The sequence below is a fragment of the Penicillium angulare genome (genome assembly GCF_028827245.1).
Source record: "Penicillium angulare strain IBT 27051 chromosome Unknown utg000004l_segment0_segment0, whole genome shotgun sequence".
Classification (NCBI taxonomy): Eukaryota; Fungi; Ascomycota; class Eurotiomycetes; order Eurotiales; family Aspergillaceae; genus Penicillium; species Penicillium angulare.
Window position 1 is genome coordinate 8,568,083 of NW_026623163.1, and position 22,348 is coordinate 8,590,430.

General features: G+C 47.8%; 9 protein-coding genes across 9 annotated transcripts; 6 read left to right on the forward strand and 3 right to left on the reverse strand.

Annotated features, from left to right (window-relative positions):
- Positions 1–215: 215 nt before the first annotated feature.
- On the forward strand, positions 216–1,100 carry N7478_007119 (uncharacterized protein; the record flags this gene model as incomplete). The annotated part of the gene is made up of 2 exons (XM_056923333.1): positions 216–311; positions 939–1,100. The coding sequence occupies 2 exons, from the start codon at positions 216–218 to the stop codon at positions 1,098–1,100; spliced, it is 258 nt and encodes an 85-aa protein (XP_056781370.1).
- A 1,958-nt stretch (positions 1,101–3,058) lies between these two features.
- med7 (mediator complex subunit MED7) lies at positions 3,059–3,894 on the reverse strand (the record flags this gene model as incomplete). The annotated part of the gene is made up of 2 exons (XM_056923334.1): positions 3,059–3,568; positions 3,631–3,894. The coding sequence occupies 2 exons, from the start codon at positions 3,892–3,894 to the stop codon at positions 3,059–3,061; spliced, it is 774 nt and encodes a 257-aa protein (XP_056781371.1).
- Positions 3,895–4,159: 265 nt separating this feature from the next.
- Positions 4,160–5,314, forward strand: N7478_007121 (phosphatase PAP2 family protein; the record flags this gene model as incomplete). Its single annotated transcript, XM_056923335.1, has 4 exons — positions 4,160–4,303; positions 4,377–4,470; positions 4,529–4,868; positions 4,930–5,314. The coding sequence occupies 4 exons, from the start codon at positions 4,160–4,162 to the stop codon at positions 5,312–5,314; spliced, it is 963 nt and encodes a 320-aa protein (XP_056781372.1).
- A 748-nt stretch (positions 5,315–6,062) lies between these two features.
- On the forward strand, positions 6,063–7,742 carry N7478_007122 (Zn(II)2Cys6 transcription factor; the record flags this gene model as incomplete). Its single annotated transcript, XM_056923336.1, has 1 exon — positions 6,063–7,742. One exon carries the CDS (start codon positions 6,063–6,065, stop codon positions 7,740–7,742), a length of 1,680 nt encoding a protein of 559 aa, XP_056781373.1.
- A 452-nt stretch (positions 7,743–8,194) lies between these two features.
- N7478_007123 (uncharacterized protein) lies at positions 8,195–10,137 on the forward strand (the record flags this gene model as incomplete). Its single annotated transcript, XM_056923337.1, has 2 exons — positions 8,195–9,325; positions 9,382–10,137. The coding sequence occupies 2 exons, from the start codon at positions 8,195–8,197 to the stop codon at positions 10,135–10,137; spliced, it is 1,887 nt and encodes a 628-aa protein (XP_056781374.1).
- A 501-nt stretch (positions 10,138–10,638) lies between these two features.
- On the forward strand, positions 10,639–11,905 carry N7478_007124 (F-actin-capping protein subunit alpha; the record flags this gene model as incomplete). The annotated part of the gene is made up of 7 exons (XM_056923338.1): positions 10,639–10,695; positions 10,783–10,801; positions 10,904–10,989; positions 11,076–11,165; positions 11,229–11,281; positions 11,355–11,492; positions 11,554–11,905. The coding sequence occupies 7 exons, from the start codon at positions 10,639–10,641 to the stop codon at positions 11,903–11,905; spliced, it is 795 nt and encodes a 264-aa protein (XP_056781375.1).
- A 499-nt stretch (positions 11,906–12,404) lies between these two features.
- Positions 12,405–13,201, forward strand: N7478_007125 (PEX11 domain protein; the record flags this gene model as incomplete). The annotated part of the gene is made up of 3 exons (XM_056923339.1): positions 12,405–12,552; positions 12,605–12,759; positions 12,827–13,201. 3 exons carry the CDS (start codon positions 12,405–12,407, stop codon positions 13,199–13,201), a joined length of 678 nt encoding a protein of 225 aa, XP_056781376.1.
- A 467-nt stretch (positions 13,202–13,668) lies between these two features.
- N7478_007126 (putative C6 transcription factor) lies at positions 13,669–15,941 on the reverse strand (the record flags this gene model as incomplete). Its single annotated transcript, XM_056923340.1, has 6 exons — positions 13,669–13,939; positions 13,991–14,715; positions 14,774–15,468; positions 15,524–15,609; positions 15,674–15,792; positions 15,846–15,941. 6 exons carry the CDS (start codon positions 15,939–15,941, stop codon positions 13,669–13,671), a joined length of 1,992 nt encoding a protein of 663 aa, XP_056781377.1.
- A 1,706-nt stretch (positions 15,942–17,647) lies between these two features.
- ncr1 (sphingolipid transporter NCR1) lies at positions 17,648–21,608 on the reverse strand (the record flags this gene model as incomplete). Its single annotated transcript, XM_056923341.1, has 3 exons — positions 17,648–17,760; positions 17,812–21,253; positions 21,336–21,608. 3 exons carry the CDS (start codon positions 21,606–21,608, stop codon positions 17,648–17,650), a joined length of 3,828 nt encoding a protein of 1,275 aa, XP_056781378.1.
- Between the last annotated feature and the right edge of the window lie 740 nt (positions 21,609–22,348).

The following is a 22,348-nucleotide window of genomic DNA, read 5'->3' on the forward strand; positions in this document are numbered from 1 at the left end:
TTCCTTTTTCATGCCTTTATGCACCGTATAAAAGCACGCTCTTAGGGGGTTTTGATTTCTTTCCTTCTAAGGTTCTAAGATTTCTAACTCCCGAGGTCTCTCGCACGCAAAAATACCCGCGACCAATTTTCGCTTCCTCGAGAGTCTTTCTTGCTTATTTTCTTGCCTCTTTTCCCTTTTCTCATTTTTCCCTCGTTCATTTTTTCTATTCAAAAATGAACGGTACTAGCGCCGCCGGTGCCCCCGGTAGCAACGATGATCGTCGAGACGGCGGCGCTGGCGATGATGAAGAAAATCGGCTGGTGGCAGAAGTGAGTTTATTCATCAAATCATTCTTTGCCCATTTATGAGTAGCGATTCATGTGATCTGCCATTTCCCTCTCCCTTTGCGCGTTAGACACCCCGCTATCCATACACAGCTTGCCCTTTTGTGTGCCCTTGCAGCTCCCACGCCCACCGCAGGTAATAAAACATGACGATTGCTTTCTCACTCCGTGCCCTCAAAGCATATGTGCCCACATTCAAGCCCCTCCCCCGTTGTCACCGCTTGCAAATTGACGATTGCTGGCCCTCATATGGGCATGACATATTATTGCTTGCCCACCTTCCCTTATGAGGCATCACTGTCCTGCCTCTTATATGTATACCAATTATATATATCATATATCCGACTTATTGTGCCTGTTCTCACTCATGGATTACGCTAGTAGCATTCCTATACGTCTTGTGTGATGGTACAATACTAACATGATATGCGGCGATATAGGACCTTTACCAGCTCTATAAAATGTTGGACCGTTTTTTTTTGCTATAGCTCTCCATGCTATCGAATTTATTGGACAGGTGATTCCTTCCTCATATATGCCTGCTTGCCTCTTCCACCACGACACTATTCTCTTCGCACTTATGCATACCAAATATTAACGCATGTGGTTTAGGATGAGGAGATTCAGGCCGCACTTGCGGAACTGATACGGGTTAGAAACACCCGTGGTGATGCAACAAATACCCATGACGGTAGAAATGGCCCCGGCTGTCCTGCTCGTCGTAGTCGCCGTGGTAATTCTGGCCGTCGTGGTGGTCGTGGAGGTAAGTTCTGAATGCACATAACCCTCACTGTTGAATGAAGAAGCTATATTAATGGCAGACATCTGTTGCAGGCTTCCCCAGCTAGTAAGGGGGTTGTTACAGGAACAAAAGGCTTTCTGACACAGTAAGGGAAACTATTTCTGGCGGTAGTGGATGCTTGTTATATTCTTTGTATTACTATTTCTTTCCAATTAAGGTATGTACCGATGGGTCGGTGTCTTGGTTTTCGTTTTTGTTTTATCTTTCTCTTCCTTGATTTTGTAGAGTTATTGGGTCTACTGCATGCATTTTACTAAAGTCGCAGGCGAAGAGTACTAATAATGCTGAGGAATGGGGAGATTGTCTATTATACTGTGTGAGTCCCCTTCTCGCTCCGTGCTCTCAAAGGATAGTAGTATATACCCCACATTCAATCCCCTCCCCCTGTGTCACTGAGGCTGCTTATGAATTGACTGTTGCTGGCCTCAGGCTTTCTATGGGCATGGCATACTATTTATGCCGCTTCCATCATCTTCAGCATCTTGAAATTAATCTACCCAGTCCTAGCTGTGGACATGAAAGCTGGCCTGCTGATTCAGTTAATGAAGAAAGTTGCAAGGCACTTTTGGAATATTCCCGTGAAATCCGGTCTCAGTTCCCACCTATGCTTTCATCTATGCACGTTAAACTAGGGAACTGGGAGAGGTTCAACCACGGATTAGGCTTTGATATGCTTTGAAATATGTTATTGCTACTTGGTGAATGCGAAGGCTCTAGTGAGATGCATTTCCGTCGGCTTTGTCCTCATCGTCGCACGGGGATTTTCAGCGACAAGGAGTGGAGGAGATCTTTACCGCAACACCTTGGAGATAAACGTACTCAGTGCCCCAGGTCTTATGGACAACGACAGGCCACGCATTCTCCCATTCAGCGCAGATTGGGGCTTCTTTCCATGAAGGTTCAGAGAGCTCCGAAGCTGTTGAGGTGGTTGTAATTGAACAAGATATCAGGAATTTAGATCTCGTGGTCGCTCTTCTCGTAATTCGTGAATAATTGTGGAAAGGGGTGGTAGTAACCTGGCACCCGGGCACTCAAATTTCGAGTTTCATATGGGAAAATCCAAAAAGAGCTGTGGGTCAATTCAGGTTTCAACATCCAAATCAACACACTCCCATTCTTTTCCGTATTACTTCAATATTGCAGGGTTAAAGAAATAGTACAAACTTAGACCACATACAGGAAGTGTAACACGGACATGCAGGCAATATTGTCTAGATATGCGGAGATTCCATGCACGGTAAAGGTAAAGGCTCAAGCGTTAAATGCAGCCCCAATCCGAGCAGTTCCGATGCAGCAAGGACCCGAAATGCTTGAATGGGTTACCGGCATTTTAGGGATTAAAGATAGTGGTTCTCCAAGCAAAATATCTCGGCCAATGTGAATGAAAAGAGAAGTCAACCGGCACGAAGCTTTTTATTGTATCATAAGGGTATAACTAATCAGATCTATGAACAGATTATACGTGTCCAATATACTACTAATATCTATATCAGTGTAGTAAAAACTCCAAAGGACTACTTTGAATGCTTGAGGACAGGGAAGAAGCCCACTTATCCATTCAAAGGGTGGGTTTGTTTCACTATGCGTATACCTGGCACATTCAGTCCTCTCTCTGTAGGTCACATAACAGCTTTCTCGTGGTTGCTCTTACAATTGTCCAGCCGAAACTGAAAAAAAAGAGATCGGATCCGAAGAGAGATTTGACTGGGGGGCATGATATCCCGGGGATTGAAGACCAGCACATATTTGCAAGTATTTCCGCCATCGTCTCATAAGCTGTGGTAGCCAGTGGAGAGCGTGCGAGCTGCACCATCGGGCTGGCATTGAGTGGCCACGCTGACAGGTTGGTGAAGTGTAATGTCTCAGCATCTTGGTCGATATATAGGCTGATTGAGTTCGATGTCTCAGAAGCGCGTTGAGTTGTGTGTCATCAGTTGTCGTTCTCCAGAAGCTCCCACACCAATCGCGCATCTTCTGCCTTTTGTAAACTGATATCCGACTGACTGCTTCCATTCGCTAGCTGATCAGCCGAGGTGATACGGTAGCCCTCTGTTTGTAATTCTTCAAGGGCAGCTTCAATGTCGGTTTTCATCTTGTCCATCTGTTTGATTTCATCCTTGGTCCGCTGTAGCTGTTCCTCCATCATCATGATGAGAGATTCGCGAGCTTGATGTGGGCGATACAGGTTGAGTAGATGGTGTGCGTTTATAAACATATTGCGCATATCATTGACCTTTGGCTCGAATTGCTCTGGTGATTCCGATAAAATTCCGACGAACTCCAAGAAGTTAAGAAGAAGCGATTTGCTGATCTTCAGCAGGTAATAGGCATGGTTCAACGGTTGAGGAGGCTTCGAAGGGTCTTGGTTGGGATCTGCACCAGGTTCGGGGTAGAGCTGTTCGATGTCCTGGTCTTTTAAGGAGGGTAATGTTGTAGAAAGCTAATAACTAAAAGTCAATATCCAAGATCCCGACGATTGAGTGCAGGTCTGATCTAACTCACGCTTTGTAATTCACCAAACACTGAGTATTCGCTCGTTGGGGCCTCTGGTGGCACGAGGAAGCGAAGTTCTGGGGGGACATCAAGCGCACGCAGTTCTTCCCCTGACCACTGCTTAGTCCGATCAGGCTGGCCGTTTTCTTTCTTTGACGCCTCGTTCTTGATCTCATCTAGCTTATCAAGGTTGTCGCGCGTGAAGTATTTCCACAGTGGTGGGGGCGGCGCAAAGGCTGTAGGCACTGCACGTTGCTGATTAGGATCGTCCATTTTGTTTTTTAAAAAAAAAACGCGATTCAAGGTTGAGCAGGGAGCTCGCCAGGTGTGCGGGGGAGTTCGAAGTTGAATGGAGCAACTGGGGTGGTGGTTGGTAGAAACGCGGCCGGAGCAAAAGTGGGTCTGTGCAGGGCGCGGACTTGGCCCGCCCCGGCCCCCGGCACAAGTAACAATCTTACTGACTTCCTGACACGCGACCTCAGTGAAGGAACCCCTGTTCCTCCTTCACTTATTACTTTCCGCGCATCTTACCTGCAAGATGCCTCGCAATGGTTCCGGGAACGGAGGCCCAACGTCGATGCTCCATCGCACAGGGGTTATTGGAGCAGTAGCTCGGTTTTACCAGCGCACCTACGCTGGTGACTATATCGCATTCGGAGTTTTGGTGGCAGCATGGTTTCTGGTAAAGTTTCAACAGTGGCTTATCCCGGTTTCCATGGCGTCAAATCCTAACATCAATTGTTGCTTGTTATTAGATTCACGCCTTTATAAAACCTTTCCACCGCATGTTTTCCCTCGATAACAAGTCCATCCAGTACCCATATGCTACTCAGGAAAGAGTCCCTCTGAGTAAGAGTCCAAATATACCTCTTTTATTATGCCAACGGCTACTTATTCATCCTCTTAGATATGATGTTTATATGTGGAGGCTGGATTCCTCTTGGTGTGATCCTCGTATGGGCTGCGCTTAAACGTCCTGGACTACAGCAGACCCAGGCCACAGTGATCGGCTTCGCTGTATCACTACTCCTTACTACCGTTTTGACAGACATCATTAAGAACGCGGTGGGAAGGCCTCGACCTGATCTGCTAGCGCGGTGTAAACCCGCTCGTGGCACCCCGGACAATATACTTCTCACTTGGGAAATTTGTACGGAGCCCAGCAAAGGATTCCTCCACGAAGGATGGCGCAGTTTTCCCAGTGGACACAGCAGCTATTCCTTCAGTGGCTTGGGATATCTTACTCTGTGAGTATATCTCTATGTCAGAAGCAGGCCTTAGTTATATTCTAACAAATCGTTTTTATAGTTTCTTGTGCGGTCAAATGCATGTCTTTCGACCTCGGACAGACCTGGGCCGCAGCCTTATTGCATTCGTCCCCCTCTTTTGCGCCCTCCTGGTAGCATTGTCTCGTCTGGCTGACTATCGTCATGATGTATGGGACGTGTCTAGCGGTGGAACCCTTGGAATGCTGGTAGCTTGGTTTTCATACCGTCGTTACTACCCGTCCCTGCGCTCCATCCACTGTGATGTTACCTATGACAAGGCCAATGATGTTCCTAGTCGGGAGCGGTTTCATAGAGCGGATGATGAAGAGCAGGGCGCATCGCAACCCTTCATCTCACGCGACGAGCATGGGTCTGACGAGAATTTCCAGCTGGAGGAGATGGATTCGCCCCGCTCAATGGCATAGGACCTTTTGTCTGTTTTTACAGAACAAGACCACAAGTGGAATATTTGAACTTCAATCCTGCATCTGAAAAAAGAAACCCGCGGCTGTTTTGGACGAATGTAGTCTCCCTAAGCTACCCGTTATTCAAACAAGATGGCCTTGCTTGCACTTGCTGGGTACACGAGGACCAATATATATGTACATACACAGCATAACAAATGCCTTCACTTACATGTATATATATCAAGATTCGACAATTTTTATCATTAAGACTGAGGTCTTTAGAACGTGGCATGCATATAGCCCTAGTAGCTGCCCCAAAGTACCGATTCAATCAAACTTGGAAGCTTTGGTGGTGTAAATTCTTCCACAAAGTAGTAACCTTGAAACTTTATGGGCCAGCTCGAAGAAGACCAGTTTTGTTGCCCCCGCTTGAAACAAATATGGTAGTATACGTCCGACAATTATCCATTATCACGCTAGCGACTTGGTGAATAAGGGTCCTGCATGTGCGGGGTGGCCACTAAATTATTAAGCTTCAACTCTTATCGCCACGCGGGGACCCGTTTTTTCTTGCTTTCTCGGCTTCCGTCCAACTAACTTCACCCCGCGACACTTCAAATCCTCCAAATCTACGGTGGCCATTTCAAACGTTTGAAGACCTATCACTTGCAGTTGAGCCGACTTATATACACCGCTCCCTTTTCCTGATGGACGCCTGACTCGTCCTCCGACCGGGTCCATGTAATATTCGCCTTCGACACATTGGATGCCGCGCAGAAAAGCCGCCGACCGTACGGGACCGGTGAAAACCCGGTCTCGTAGCGGCTGTCAAGAATGCCGGACTAGTCGAGTGAGATGTGATACCAAGAAGCCTGCTTGTACACGATGCTGGGAGAAGAGGCTCCCATGCACGACGGGTCTCGTCCTTAAATGGGAGTCCGAGTTTGCCAGTCGTGGTGTGGCGTTTGGCCGCGCAGGAGTATGGAACAAAGCCAGATCAGATGGAAGTCAATCTGGAGCCTCACTTCCTTCTACCCCGGGGCTATCCTCAGATGAGATGAGTCAGTGGTGTCTACTACCGAAAATTCAGCCATGGGCATTCCTCAACAGTGGAAGAGGGACATATGAGCATCCCAACGATGTGGATGTGGTCTTGAATGATTCAAATAGGCTTTCACTGGCTCTTCGCAATGGTCCAAGCGATCTTTTTGTTGCTTCACTTCCTGAGACTAGCATTAGACCGGCTCTATCATTGTTCCCGCAAGCATCACTGGTTGGACACGGGGAACTTCTGGACTATTACCTCCGACAGGTTTGTCCTCGTACCAGCGCCAGCTCGACCATGTCTTCGCCGTTTGCCTCTGTTATTTTGCCGTTCAGTGTTTCTGGCTCGCCTACACTTTTCAAAGCTATTCAAGCGCTGGGCGCTAGTCATTGGTCTCGAGTTGATCCCTCATACGCTGTGCTTGGCCTTCGTTTAAAGTCTGAAACATTGAGGGATCTCCGATGTCGTTTATCAAGGGAAGGGCCACTTGCCTGTAGTGCCGATCCCGAAGTTTTGGTGATAATGATGATGCTATGTCTTTATGAGATCGCAGACAAATGTGACCAACAGTGGGTCATCCACCTTAAGGGCGCCAAAGACTTGATTCGATTGAGGAGACAGCGCACAATTGAATTCCCGGAGGAATCAAGTGCCCTCGAACCCGCTTCCGACTTTGCTGAGCATTTCTTTGCCTTCCAAGATGTTATAGGGCGGACCGCCTGTGCGAAGGAAAGTTTATTTGGGAGTGACTATTGGAAGGCGGAGGATCGCAATATCGATACTTGGATGGGCTGTAGCCCTGAATTGGTCTCGATTCTTTTGAAAATTACTGATATGAGTGGCGCTCGGCGACAGCTTAATTCGGACTCTGCCCGGGACTCTTTTCATGCTCGAGCGAAGTCCATTGAGTATCAACTCGAACATCTAATTCAAGAGGTTGGCGATGGGAGCGAGAGCGATGACACCCTCGCATCCGCTGCAGAGGCCAAGCGACTAGCGACATTGCTTTATCTACACTGCGGCCTTTATGGGGCTGGTCCTACTACACCGTTGGTTGTGGACTACGTGCATCAGATCCTACGATTGGTGTCTGGTCAGTTGGATCGAGGAATTCCGGCTGGTGTGACATGGCCTCTTTTTGTGGCGGCCGTTGAACTCGACCCGTCGCATGATGAGCTATGGTCTACTGCTGATGGGCCTGTCTTCGGTCGCTCAATGATTCTCCGCGCATTGGCATCTATGGCGGGGTCAACGATATCAAATATTGCCCGCACAAGGGCTGTGATTGTACAGGTTTGGCAGGCTCGCGATCAAGATCTGCTCAAGACACCACAATTGAATGGGCTGAACGACTGGGAGTGGTATGTCGTGCCAGTAAGTGATGCAATGAGCTTGGCATAATATGATATTTGTATAAATAAGACGAATTTTGTTTGGTGGGTTTAAATTTAATGGTTGTTGTTCACTCGGTTTATATCATGCCCAGGCGGCCTTGTGTGCCATTCGTATACCAATGAGAAAAAAACCAGAGAATTAAAAGACAAGTGAAAAAAACCATGCAACTCATTCGTATACATTGATATCTATGCCACTCCTGAACATTCATTTCTTTCACTGCTAGTACAAATTTACATCGTAGCCGCGGCTAGTATTATACATTCTTAAACTTAACTGGGTCTTAACTATGTCAAACACATCAAAATCGCCACTGCGGGGCGACTCCGCTTTCGGGTTAGCCGCCCATCATCATCATTTCGCGATAACTTCACGCGTCGAGTCCATTTACCCATTCCTCCGAACAATGCCGATTGTATAAGAAGATACTGTATACCATTAACTATAATTCTTGGAGAATGTCCCAGATCCGACCTCTCGGGCCCGAGCGAAGCGCATCAGCTCACCCATTTGAGAGCAAACTAAGCCAGCAATTGCAGCCCGAGTCCTCATTTGCACAGGACCCTGTACCGCGTTCTCCCAAATCACGGTCCTTGTCAGACGCATCGAGACCAACTTCTGGTCTTACTACACAGCCATCGACGGGTGATCTAAGCCGCCCTCCGAGTAAGGATGATAGTTCGCTCCCAACATTACCGGCTACGCCTAATCGTTCGAACAACCACCACCCGAACTTATCCTTGAACCTCCCCTCAAAGGCCTCAACATCCCCCTCCGTATCTCGTGCCCCGCTTTCACCCAAACTCGACTCCTCCCAAATTTATGGTTCGCCTGGCTCAGTTCTACCGCGGCGCTCCCGTGGCCTCGACTTCTCACGCGCGTGTACCAACCTCCATCACTCTACTCTCGCCGAGTCTTCCCCGGATTCATCGCCAACAATAGGAGGCCGCGGTATGGCGATACCCCAGCGACGTGGGTCTCTTAGCTTGACTTCTGTTCCACCTTTCTCTACCTCTGGTCCAGCAGATCGAACTGCCATTTCAAGCTCTGTCTCTAGCGCCAACATGATGGAATCGGATACCAGCAGCAGTGAAGAGGATGAAGACGCCATGATGGGCGACCGTGAGGATGTCATACTTAGTACACCACAAGCAACACGGAATAGTGGTGGATCGGGTCCCTTTGCTGCGGGTAACATCCAAAGTCCTGGGAGTGAATGGATGGGCGGTTATTCTCACGCAACTGCCAGTCTTATGAGTTTCCAACGCGCACGGCTCGGGAAAGGGCGAAGCCGGCACAGTTCCAGCAGTGCGAGTGGTAATAGCTCCAAACCCAGTCCTGGCCCTCACTCTCCTCCCGTCATGAAGAGCGTGGAGAATTCGAATGGAGGATATTTCGGTCGGCACCAGTCTATCCACTCCCGCAGAGAAAGCTTAAGTCTTGGAACACGAGATCTTCGTCTGTCTGATTTGAGCGACGATGGTGAGAGCCGCGCCATGCGGACCGGAAGTCCCACGGCTGGATCACATTCGGATCGTGGGCCGTTGGGGGTCATTCGTCGTGCAGTCACAAGACGAGGAAGCTTATTGGTATGTTTATTTTCTGAATATTGACTCGTGGATGTCTGTCTAATGATATAATACAGCCGAAAAGCAAGGGATTTGCTCGTGTTCGCGCGGACCTGATGGAAGAAGGCAAACCTGTCGACAGTGATATCAAACGTGAAGCCGAAGTGATTCGACAGGTCCGAGACACCGAACCGGAAACATCTCCTACACTTGGAACTTTTCCTTCTCTCCAGCCATCTCAGCCACTTGAAGAATCACCAGGTGCCGAATCCACGCCCTCAAAATCGACTCCGTCCACGAGTAGTTTCAGCAAGCAAGCCAGTCGTAACTCAGGAGGGGTTGAGTTCTGGGACTCATTTGATGAACGTTACCGCACCCCTCCACCTCCACCTCCGAGACGGTCTGCCTCATCCGTGCCTGAAAACGATATGATAATGGATATGACACCATCCACAACGATGGGCTCCACCACCACCGACTCCAAACCTCGTTCTCGCTCCTCGACACCTCATCCCCCTGGAATGTCCATTGTGAGCGAGATGCGTCGGAAGCGGGGCCGCGAGGACGATTTTGACCCCAATCTCTTCAAACGTCGCGCGGTCTCACCCAGTGTTAGTGCACAAAGCAGCCCAGTGCTCACTCATACTTCCACTGTGGTAGACAATGGGCCTAATATCTGGGGACCACCATCCAAACTCGGCGCACCTTTTTCAGAGCGACCTAGCACTGAAAATGGAACCCGTACTACACCTCATAGTGCTGGAACAAAGCGTATCGGTCTGCAGGGCATGACTGAGACTAGTGATGGCTTTATGAACATGAGTATTGACTAATCTCGGCGTCAACTTTGTTTTCCCTTACGGGTTTGGGATTTTTCTGGCTGATTGAATTGGCTTACTGTTTTCTCTTGATTCTTTTACTATTTTGAGCTCCGGACTACATCCATTCCATTTAGCGGGGGCTATGGCGGTTTTTTTTCTTTTGAGATATCGATTACAAGTTTGATTATCTATGCGCAGGGTGTTTAGGGACTTGGTGCACACATTTGCTTTTATTGTTATTCTTGGGTCTTTTTCTGTTCTTTTTTAGCGTCAAGATACCTTACTACTATCATGAAGAATCATGAACTGCATAATGAAAATTTCAAACAATTTCAAACTTGAAGTTACCATTGACGCTGCACTACTTGAATATTGTTGTTGATATTATTGTATGAGCAGAAGGCGGAACCACGTGCGGGTCCCCGCCCAGAGCTCGACCTGACCTCCGCAATCACAACTTCTCCTCTCCGATCTCTCCACGAATTCTGTCACGTTTCTTGTATTCTTTGCAGCATGGCTTCTACTGTTGAACTCGCATCATCATTCATTGAGGGAGCTCCTCCGGGCGAGGTACGCATCTTGGTTGCATCGGGGACCGCCCCCGTACCCCTCCACTCCGTGTTTGTGATCTGGCTGACCCTTTGATTTCCTTTATAGCTCGCCGACGTTGTCGCTGGTAATTGAACCCTATCCTATCCATCGATTCAGTCTCGAATGCACCCATGCCCCCGCGCGGCCTACCTTTCCCTGTTGTAATGCTGAACCCCCATCCCGCTAGATGTCCAGGCCCTGACCGAGGGCGACGATATCCTTCCCTCTCTCGTGCCGGCGTTTGAACGATACAATGAGAGCCAGCTGGCGACGGTAAAGCTGCCAGGCTCAAGTCAAGAGGTGGGGTGATCCGTGGCTCTTTATTTGGATGACACCGAAATGCTGATGTCTGAGGATAGGTCATCATCAGTGAATTTAATAAGCTCGAGGACAACCGCTACTTCGATACCGAAAGTCAGACTTCATTTGAAGTTGATCATACCACACAAGTAGGTCGGAAGGAATTATTGAAGTGGAAGGAGATTATTGGAAGCTAACGCATCGCGATTTAGACTGCCTCCGCAGCGCAATCATCTCCGTTGGACTCTCAAAATGCCGACTTGATGTAAGGACCATGGACCACATTGCTAGCCTATTTGTGCAAGCATCAAAATGAACCCATTCTTACATTTATCTAGTAAATCCTTGCTCAAGTCTTTGGGCAACCACGCCCGTGAACATTACTCTAGCTCCTCATATGGAGTCTACCCCATTGAAAACGATTCAGCCGTTGCGATTCTGCTGGTCGCAAATCGCTATTCGCCTAACAACTTTTGGTAAGTATTGAGTCTTACCACGGATTCGCTTGACAATATGTTAATCGTTGGATTTAAACAGGAACGGTCGATTCCGCGCTATTTACACAGTCCCCGTCTCTTCCTCCTCTACAACCGTGACCGGCAAGATCCACGTTGACGTCCACTACTATGAAGATGGCAATGTAGCCCTCAACACTATCAAGACCATTAACGTATCCGTTTCCTCGGTCTCTGCCGAGTCAATTATCTCCCGCATCGCTTCAGCCGAACGTGACTACCAGGAGGAACTGAACCGAGCTTTTGTCGGTATGTCTGAGGGGGCTTTCAAGGGTCTTCGACGACAGCTTCCTATCACCCGACAGAAGGTTGAGTGGGAGAAGGTTGGTGGATACCGATTGGGACAGGATATCTCTGGCGGCAAGGGCCGGTAAACAATCGATCTGGGATTAAGTCAAATACATGGATCAATTGAAGAATACACCCAAATCACGACTGTCATATTTCAGTTCCCTTGGATTGTCCAATTAGGAACATCGAATTTTGTTGCTCAAGTTATTTGCACTGAAATACACAATTCGAGGTTATGGTTCGTCAGTAGATCAGGGAGTTTGTTAGCTCTGTTAAACATCTTTCCTTGTAGAAGGAACAAAACCCATGAAACGAACAATCGACAGAAAGCATAGAGGACATTTTTGTAACAAAATTCTCCCCCACCCCGGCCATATCAATCAATCAATTTGCTTTTGTTGATCGACTAGTGGAAGCTGAATAAGCAATACCATGAAGAACCTTGGGAGGACATCTCTTCCAGTCCGGGAAAGTCTAGGCGACTCCTAAGATAGGGTCTATTGATTGACAGCGCATCCCCCTCCACCCCTTTCACACTCCTCCAAAAAGGATAAAAAAAAATCCTATTCACTGCATTCAAAGATGGCTCGAATTACCCGTTTCATCAATGATGGCACCGGCCTAGAAAAGACACTCCGTCTAATCCAATCCATCGCGCAGATCGCCGCAGTCTTCACCGTCGGCAGCACCGCCGTCCGGCTAACAACCGCCAAACTGCAATTGGCTTTGAGTAAGTCTGCCATTGGATCTTCAAAAACCATGACCTAACTCAGAATGTATAGGTCGGCGATTCTTTCGCTTTTTCTGCTTTCTAGGGTCATTCGAGCAAGTGTCTGCTCTTCTCACAAATGGCGGGAGAAACTCCGTAGCCGGTTGGCTGGACCTAGGCAAATGGACATCTTTCGGTTTGTATTTCATAACCGAAGACTTGACTATCGTATGTTCTACCCTCTCTTTTAACGCTGAAAACATTGAATCGTGACTTATCAGAATGAAATACACAGCTTCACGCTATGGGTGTTTGGACAGTGCCCTGGGAAGAGCGTGTTATGCGCCAAGCCAACACTTACTGGTTTTTCGCACTTTGCTTCTCTTTAGCTGGGTCACTTTATAAGATCTTTTTCTCGGCACCAGCTAAGTCCGCAAATAAATCTAGCTCTAAATCTAAGTCTAAGGGTGGCAAGGAAAAGAAGACCGAAGAGCCGGTTGTTGAGGCGCCGAAGACTTCTGCGCTTGTGCAGCAGTTTGTTGTTGATAGCTGTGATCTTTTGCTTCCTTTGGAGCTATTGGACTGGTATCCTACTGGAGATTTGGTGCTGGGTGTTACTATGGTTTTGAGCACTATTTTGACTGGGTGGAATGTTTGGACTCGTGTTTAGAAACTTCCAGGTCTTGGGAAGAACATTCATGGAAATTTGCACCTGCTAGATAGATGGAAGCATTGAATCATTGGGGTATATCTAAGATAGAGATGTGTATAGATGAAAGTACATAGGTGAAGGAACTACCGTCTTTGGCGACGCGAAATGTGGAAATGAGTGATGCCCTCTGTAGAGGCCACATCTGTCGCCCTAAGAAGGGTCAAGAATTACATTTTGCTCTTTTCGGAATATCGTGAAGACCATAGATCTAGACATGGGACAGTGAGTATTGAAGTACCATCGTGTGATCATGGATTTAATTTGTGCATGTGGCTTAGGCCAATAAGTCTATCATTAAGTATATGTTGCACATTCCATGTGTATTCCCTTAATCGCTGATAACTATGGATGCAATCCACATACTCCGAGCGCCCAGGGCAAAATGAAGCAGAATTAAACAATGAGAGGAGAGGAGAGAGGGGAAATCAGCGTGCTGAAAGGGCGGCGCTGCTTTGTTCACGCCACGCCTTGTCAATGGCACATTCAGCTAGACGTTTCAATTCCGACACGAAGTCAGCCACCAGTTTGAAGTGAATAATTTCTTTGTTAGGGAGATTTGGGAAAAACATGCGCTCCATTATCACCGTCGCCATCTTAAGACGGCCTAGATCTTCATGGGAGCGAGGATCCAAAGGGTTCGAAAGGATACTGCAGAAAATACTGAGGAGTGCTGACATGGGATAGAAGAGAAGGGTCCTAGTCATTGGTTCAGTATAATGATTGTTGTAAGTAGGAAGCATTGCTTACCAGAAAATACCATCGACGAGGACATGTTCAGCCGCGCCGAGATAATAGAGGGTTGAGCGGCTTGCCTCGACTGATAGTGCGAGACTTGTATTAATTCCGTCTAGCATTCCAGTTCCTTCTCGCCATGATTTGCATCGACTGCTTGCTGAGTGAATGATAGATACGCATAGGTAGTAGTTCAAACGTAACAAGACGGTGTGCATACTGGCGTTAGGGTCCGATGCGGCGGAGAAGGACATGGTTGGACGCCAGCGTGGCGGGATGGACAGTCGCCATCCCTCCAATTCATCGTCAAGTTCCCGGATTGACTTCAAGAGCTCAGCATCTGTCTTTTGAACTCCGCTCACGGAGTAAAGTGCACTGTGAGTGCGGGACTTGATGATGCTCAAACGTAGGTCGAAAGGGAAACTTGGTTGTGTGAGATTTACTGTTGGATCTTCAGGGTCTAAAAATGCATTCTCAGCATAGTCCGGTGGTAGAGTAAGATCGCAGTTCTCATCAGCAATGGCAGGTGGCTGGCCTGTGCGAAGAGCAATATCTTTGTCCATTGTATAGCAGACCCAGAACAGATTACGTAGCTGCTTCTGCCTTCTTTGGGCCCGCTCGCCATGGGAATAGTATCTGGTATGTAGGATGTTTCCGCCAAGCATGAATATGAGACGTGCTGCTATAGCACCATAGTAGTTTGTGGCTCGCATATTCCCTGATGACACTTCATACAGTGTCTGAAAGGTTAAATTAGCAACTAGCAAGCTGTGTCATGTATCACAACTAAAGACGTACCATCATGATGACTGCCTGTACGCCTTCTAAGCTTGCGGGCTCTTGTATAACCTGTGACAGTAGGAACTGAGCCTTAGAAATCAGAACCTCATGGTCCGGATGGAGGATATCGTGTGAGGTACTCGCGACAATTTCCTTAACGGGCGGAAGACGGGAAATAAAAGCGACGAAAGCAATAATGCAAGCTCTGGTGCTCGCTTGACCAAATGCGAAGCTTGAATGATGCTGCTTATAAGCTTCATCGATGGTTTCCGCGAATAATACCTCATCCACAACAGGGAAAACAAGCGGCATCACCACGGAGCGTTTGAAAGCGTCAAAGTACATATCCACGATTTGCCTGTCAGGTAACTCGAACAGATCTTCATTTCGTAGATTCATCAAAATGTCATTGTAGCTATGGCCTCTTTCTTTTTCCCATGGTGGCCGAGCAGGACTGAACTTCTCGCTTGAAACAGCCTGTCCAGTGCGAGCCTGGATCCAGTCCTGGCCTTCTGGTAAAAGAAATGGGATACCAGTGAGTAAGCTGATGACACCTAACTCTCGACCAGCAAAGTGCACCCCGGCTGAGGCTGAGAGAAGATCTTGGTTGTTGCCACTGGTGCTGGTAGTGGTGCTAACACTGGTGGCCGGAGAATTAGCCGCAGTCGTATTCTCCGTGTTAGTTCCAAGAGCATCCGAGTAATTCATCGGCTCTAGTTCAAGTCAAACATCAGTCCTTGAACACCATGAATCTAGCAGCAGACATACCGGCGCTAGCCCCACGCAGAATTTGCTCCTCCAGAAGCTGTTCAATGCGACTAATCCGCTCTGACAGTCTGGAATTTTTGCTACGCCTGCAAAAGACATTAGTATGCAACATCTTCTATATATTCAAAAGATTCCAAATGGTAAGCTCACTCGTTGTCTTCATCGTCATCTTTTTGTTTTCGTTTGCGTTGCACCACTCGGTCGAATGTGCAGGGGAGATTATGGTGGCTACACCAGTTACATTTTGGTGACGCTGCGTCACATTTTATCTGGCGGGGTCAGAATAACCGAACAGAGCGCCGTTGATCCACTGAATACGTACCTTGCGTTTGTAACAAGAATCGCAAGCGCGTGCAGTGCGCTTGCGAGATTCGTCAAGTTGATCCATCGCCGTTTGAGAGAGATAGATCGCGGGCATTACTGATCGTCACGGAGGCGCGGAAGCCACAATCAGGCGCTGAGTCAGCGGGATAAGGCGGCCAAGGGTCCACGGGTGTTTTTTGGACGCTATGAGGGATCTAGTTGGGACTTGGGAGGATGTTGTGGGAGATTTTTATATGGTGCACATGGCATGAACTTTATTTTGAATGTTTCAATAGGTATGCATTGTCCAACAACCAAAAATGGTGTGGTATTCGTAACCTGGAGTATCGCCATCGTAGATCCAATAGGTAAGGCAGAAGGGGATATATAGAACAGTTAAGCGAGAAGTGAAGAGATAGCAAATCTGCGAGACAAAATCAAAGACGACAATACACAAAGAGGTTTAGGAAATGACAATCCCATCGAGATCATTACAGAAGCCTTGCCGACGGACAAATATTCAGGACGGGCACACTGGTGCCAAACATCACATCACGGTGCAAACACAACAATCGCATTCTTCGTCTCCGCAGTCACATCCAAAACATGGCTTGGAGACTGACTTAATGGGCTTTTTCACGGAACCTCCTGAGCTGCTGGAGGGAAGGATCCAGTTGAGCGGAGTGGAAGCGTTAGAGATCATCTTGAGTGGGTAATGTCAACTAGCAACTAAGTACAACCAATAAAGAAAGTTAGTAAGGTCGGATCTGGGGTGGATGTCTAATTTGACTCGGATATGGAGCATAGAGGAGATCTTACCTGAGACACAAGCTGGTTTTTGCGGGCGGAAAGAAGAGAGAAGCCTGATTCTCAGGGTGAAAAGTTTCCATGCTCTTTAGATGCAGGCAGCCATTTTTATGGTTAAGTATCCACAGGCCAATCAGACGGTTCGGCACCAGTTCAAGGGTTCATAGAAGGTCCGACCACATTTATAGCTATACTTACGTTGAAAGAGCCATGACTGAACAAATAAAAATAATGTGTAATTGAAACAGAGCTCCCTATATATTAACAACCTTGGAAAGTAACTTGGATAGTAGGGCTGCTTTTGCGTTCGACAACAGTGCGTTTCTCTAGACGCTTGCCCTCGTATTACTAGGATTGTCACGACTACCCCATATTGTTTAGAGAAGGTATAGTCAGCGAAAGTCCTCGAAGCTGGGCAAGAGATATGCATCCTAGGAGACAACCCCGAAAGGAAAAAGCGAACCTTGTGGGACAAATTTGCGCAAGACCGCAATACAAGGTACAGTGTATGAATTTCCCAGCTTTCTTTGCACGAATACTACTAGCAGTAGTACTAGGCCAGCAACATAGAAAAAGATATGTTAGGTACTACAGTTCACCCGATAAATAATCTCACTCGTTGTAGTACGAATGGCACATATGCAGAATCAATTGTATTGCTCATGTAAAACTACAAAAGAGTCATAGTATGTCATTTCAATCCCACCACATTAAATCTTACACTGTTTACCATCTCCTCATTGGATTCACATCTATATTAGCTTTAATGAAAGGTTTATGATATATTTTTCTATCAGGTATACAGTTCCGAGCTTCCAAGGTTAGATACAATCCAAGGCAATACCAGCCAAGCCAACAAAAACCGAAAAAGAAAGACAAAAAGAAGACCAAAAGAAGACCAAGACGCCTTAACCGGCTCTTGCAGTAACTCCAAATCCTGCACTAATGAGGATAGCCAGTCGCGACTGTATAGTTTGTGGTGCGCAGAAAAGGGTTCAAGATTAAAGGAGGATATTAGAATCCATCAGAATCATAATCGTCATAATCGCCATCAACTAGTAATGAGCGGTATCCTCGGGAAGCAAGGTTGGCCTCTAAGCCACCATCAGAGGCCGGATCAAAATATCCTGGTTATGGTTAGTTTAATATCTAGGGAGAAAGTCGCAAATATAACTTACCTCCGCCACCAAAGTAGCTAAGAGCGACTGGTAGAAAGATGAGGGCGTGGATGGCAGCAAAAATGACCAGTGCCAACCAGACACGGAAGTAATAGATCTCAAAGATCTTACTTCGAGTGAAGGCAAGGACGCATACACCCAACAGTTTTGTTACTGTGATTCCACTGAAGACGCTTCCACCAACGTTGACCAATGCTGTCCAGGCCCGAGCATCCTTGCCGCGGAATTTGGTGGGCGCCTTTTCCAGCAGCGTACGAGAGGGGAACATGAATGCCCGAGCAATATGGGCACAGAATTCGACACCAATACCAACGCAGATGACCAGATTTACCAAAGATACGGCATTCAAGGATACCCCAGCAATGGCCATCGTGCCAATAATGTCCACCACTGTCATCACCACAGTGGTTGTGACGACAGCGCCAGTGGCCACGGAGCCCAGTATGATTGAGGTCAGGGCAAAAATGATAGCAACAGCTGACCCCAAGAGAGTACCAGTCAGCTGGACAATTGATACATATTGATCGAAGAAGATATAGAACTTCGAGTATGGGAAAACGTCGATATCATGCTCTTCAGAGATACCATCCGCGATTCGACGAGCCGCGATGTACGCCTGAATGAAGTCGTCCTGGGTTCGGAGAGGGGTATGGCTAGTGCGGAAGTGACTGGCGTTGATCATGGTATGTTTATCGTCGATGACAACAGCAGTACTATATGGTGCTTTCCCACCAAGAGGACAAGACGCTTCGGTCGGGGAATCGATCCATTTTTCGGCATAATGAATGAACTCTTGTCCCGTCGGCATTCCGGAAAGAGTCAAGTTCCATGGAGGCACACGATCTTCGAAGCATAGCTTGCCGTCTTCCTTACAGCAATCCTGCTGTGGGTTCAACCAGTAGAAAAAGTCATCGATCCAACTTGCAGCAGAACCAGAAATATAAGAGACTTCAGGCCTCTTGGATTCTTGCTCTAGGACGAATGGCAAAGAGTATTCTTCACATGTTGTGAAACGTCCGCAAAGTTGTTGTTGGTGGTGGCGCTCTGTAATATTGAGATTGCGAGTCACGAAATATACAGGTGGACCCGTGCGGAAATAATCGTTGAGATCGTCGAAGTATGAGATAAGGTATGAGTCGCTTGGGAGGGCGATCCTTTGATCTAGCCCAAGGGGAACCCCCGGGATCAAAGCCAAGCCAGCGGTCAAGAAGCCCAGGAAAATAATCACAACAGCCGCCTTCACCCGTCTGTCGAGAATGAATGGTGCATATACACGACGGATGAAGGTCTGCAAAGCACTCTCGGCTTCCTGCTCATCGTAGATCTGCTCGTCGGACAGTCCAGAAGAGTTGGCTTTGCGCACTGTTATACACGGGAAGCAGTCTGCGCGAAGGCTTTGTACCCGCCGTTGATTAAGCGCAAGAACTGATACAAACATGGTCATTTGAAGAATGGCATTTATGAAGACAGCCCCGGCAGCATATGCGGCGAAGTTCTTGACAGCAGGCATGCCGACAAAGGCACCCAGGGAAAATGCCACGGTCTCAGTCAGAGCAGACAGGAAAACGCTAGGTCCAATTCTTCCCACCGCACGAGCGACCCGTTCGTCAATCTCATCATCTGGGTGGCTGAAGTTGACCCGCTCGAATTCATGGACGATCAAGAAAATGTTGTCCACGCCGACAGCAAGGACCAAAAATGGAATGACCTCAGCAATGATTAGTGTTACCTTGACACCCGCAGCTGAGAATAGTCCTACTGAAGCAGAGACTGACATCAGAACTATGAGAATTCCAGCAATTCCAAGCGTGAATTTGGATTGTACCAAAGCATTGGCGGGATTGGTCAGAAGGGACTTCCAGGTGACTGTCACAGACCCCAAGGCCATAGAAGCATAGATAAACATGATCACATAGCTGATAACAACGATTTTGGCATCTGTATTTGTAGACTTGTTGAGTTCTTGTTCCAAGCTGACTTCCGCGTTGAAAGAAACCCGCAGGCCGCGCTCTTCCGCTTCCTCTCGGACAACATCAAACACGGCGCGGAAACTATTTTCCCAGTCAATCGCCCTCTTTTCCCCTTCGGTACCTTGGTCAAAGTTGTTTACAACCCAAGTAACAACCAAGGCCTTGGCGTCTAGAACATTTCCACTGTCGTCATATCCACCGAGAATCATTTCTGGTTTCAAGGGCTGTTGGAAGTCAGGAAGACAGGTGATATCACCAGGTGAATCAGTGCAGTGCACGAGTCTATCTTGCCAATCATCAGGATCAAGATTGAAGACCGACCCGCCGAAGTATCCAGTTAATGATTGTACCACACAAGCATCGCCATTCGGTTTGAAGCAAACATCGTCCAGGTTCAAGCCTTCGTCTAGAGAAATCATGCGTCGAACGCGTGACTCGACATCGAACCACCATAACAATGTCTCGTAACTCAAAACAGGACCATTGTCATTTACCAGGAAGGCTTGTTCAGCTCGGTAAAATGGGCCGAAATTTTCATCAAAGTATGCCTTTTCCTGAGCTGCCGCGGATGTTGGGCTCACCCAAAGGCGAACTGGGTCAGTCTCGACTGTAAATCGCAACCAACCTAAGCTCAACAATCCGACCGCTAGGATGCTTGAACCGATTGTCAGCGCAGGGAAGCGCGCACATGCTCCGCCGATTTTGTAAAATAGAGTCGATAGCAAGGTGTTAAGCTTGTACACGCCTTGGGGCTGCTCCATATATCCCCCGCGATGTACAACCTCTCCTTCATCCTCCTCATCACTGGGAGTAGGGTCTTGAAGAAGGCGCACTCGTTCAGGTTTGCGGAAGCGGCGCTCCTTGAATGTGACATAGCTCGCAAAGGTCATGACCAAAATCAAGAACGTAGAGTAGACAATAATCACTGCAAATGATAGGCATGGTAATAGCCCGACGTGGCAAGCATTGTGAACGGACACAGCAGGTAGCTCAGGGCATACCTCGGGGCAGTCGACACAGGAGCAACGGAATTTCTCATCGCGGTCATTGCAAGCTTTGGGTTCGAGCGAATTGGCCTTCATACCATCATGATCGGGAGAACGAGGCTCAGTAAGGTAGTTGATCTGGAAGGGGCTCCCAAGCAGTTTCTTGTCGCCCAAAAATTTCATGAAGTGAGTGTAGTCCTTTGCACCGCCACCAATGAAGTCGATCGCTTTGCCGCCAGATGCACCATTCTTGACGTTCTTGCAACTGTCAAAGAAGCCACTCTGATATTCCTCCGACCAGATGTTATCCAACTCGGTCACAAGTTTCTTTCCGGATTTTTCTGCAGTCTGGGTTACGTTTATAAATACAGATTGATCGGGCGAGCATGTAAATGTGCAGAATGTGTTGAAGAAGTTTTCCCGGCAGGCAGGACAAGATGAAATAATGCCTTCGGCGAGCTTCAAGTTGGTAGCAAGGGTACCGATCTATAACAGCAGCATCCAAATCAGTATAAGTCATTCTTTACCACCTTATGTGAGCATGTTCGCTTTGAGGGGTTTCTTTTACCTGTTCATCAAGACAGCAGACTGGACCTTCCTGCCACTTTGGACCACACAGATCCACCAACTTCTGTCTTGTTGATTCCTCCGGTTCACGTGCAAAATCATTATCTGGGCAGGGAAGTTCACCACCAAAGATTGATTGTTTCCCACAATTCCCGCGAATAGCGCAGCGGCCTTTCTCGTGAATCACTGTTTCACCGCTTGCGCTGACGAGCGATGGCTGGAGGGCAAGGGAGCCCAAGCCCACGATCGCAGCCACAAACCCTACAGACCGCATCCTGCGGTGAGATAACAATCAAGTTCCAAACGGCGTTATCGGGATCGCGTGTTTCTGTAATTTATATGGATGTCGCAGTCACTGTTGGGTATTGTTGACGGCCATGGGCCAGCTCCGAATGTGTGGAGATCGGAGATCGGAGACGCTAAGCTCGGTTCGCAGGCGCAAGGAGGCGAGCAAGGATAGGGTTGAAAGATGTGAAGCCGGAAATTTATCACAAGCCTCCACGCAATGGGTCCATAAATCGAAAGAGCGTTGAATTAGACGGCGTCAATGATCACAAGAGTGATAGATGATAGATGATAGATGGTAGGGGAGAGCCGAAGTTGGCGGCCCATGACGTGCACGGGCAATCAAGAACTGAGTGGGTACCACGTCAACCCACGTCGGCCCCGCACGGCAACCACATCACAACTTGGCATGTAACTTTCATGGAGCCGAGAGAACTAAGGTGAAACAACTAACGTCAGGCACACATGCTCCAGATTCCCTCTGATTTGGCTAGCAATCGTGGCTCAAATTCTGGCCCTAGATAATCGATTCTTGGCTTGCATATCTTCAACCTCGGCATGAACTGTCATGGGCTGGGGTTAAATAGAAATCCTGCTTATTCCAAGAATTCATGCCGCCGTGTCAGCTTATCCCCTTCTGTGATAAGATAACACGGTGTCCACAGATATGTACTATCATGGCTTTACATACTTTGAAACTGATATAGTTTCACTATTAAGTGATTACTA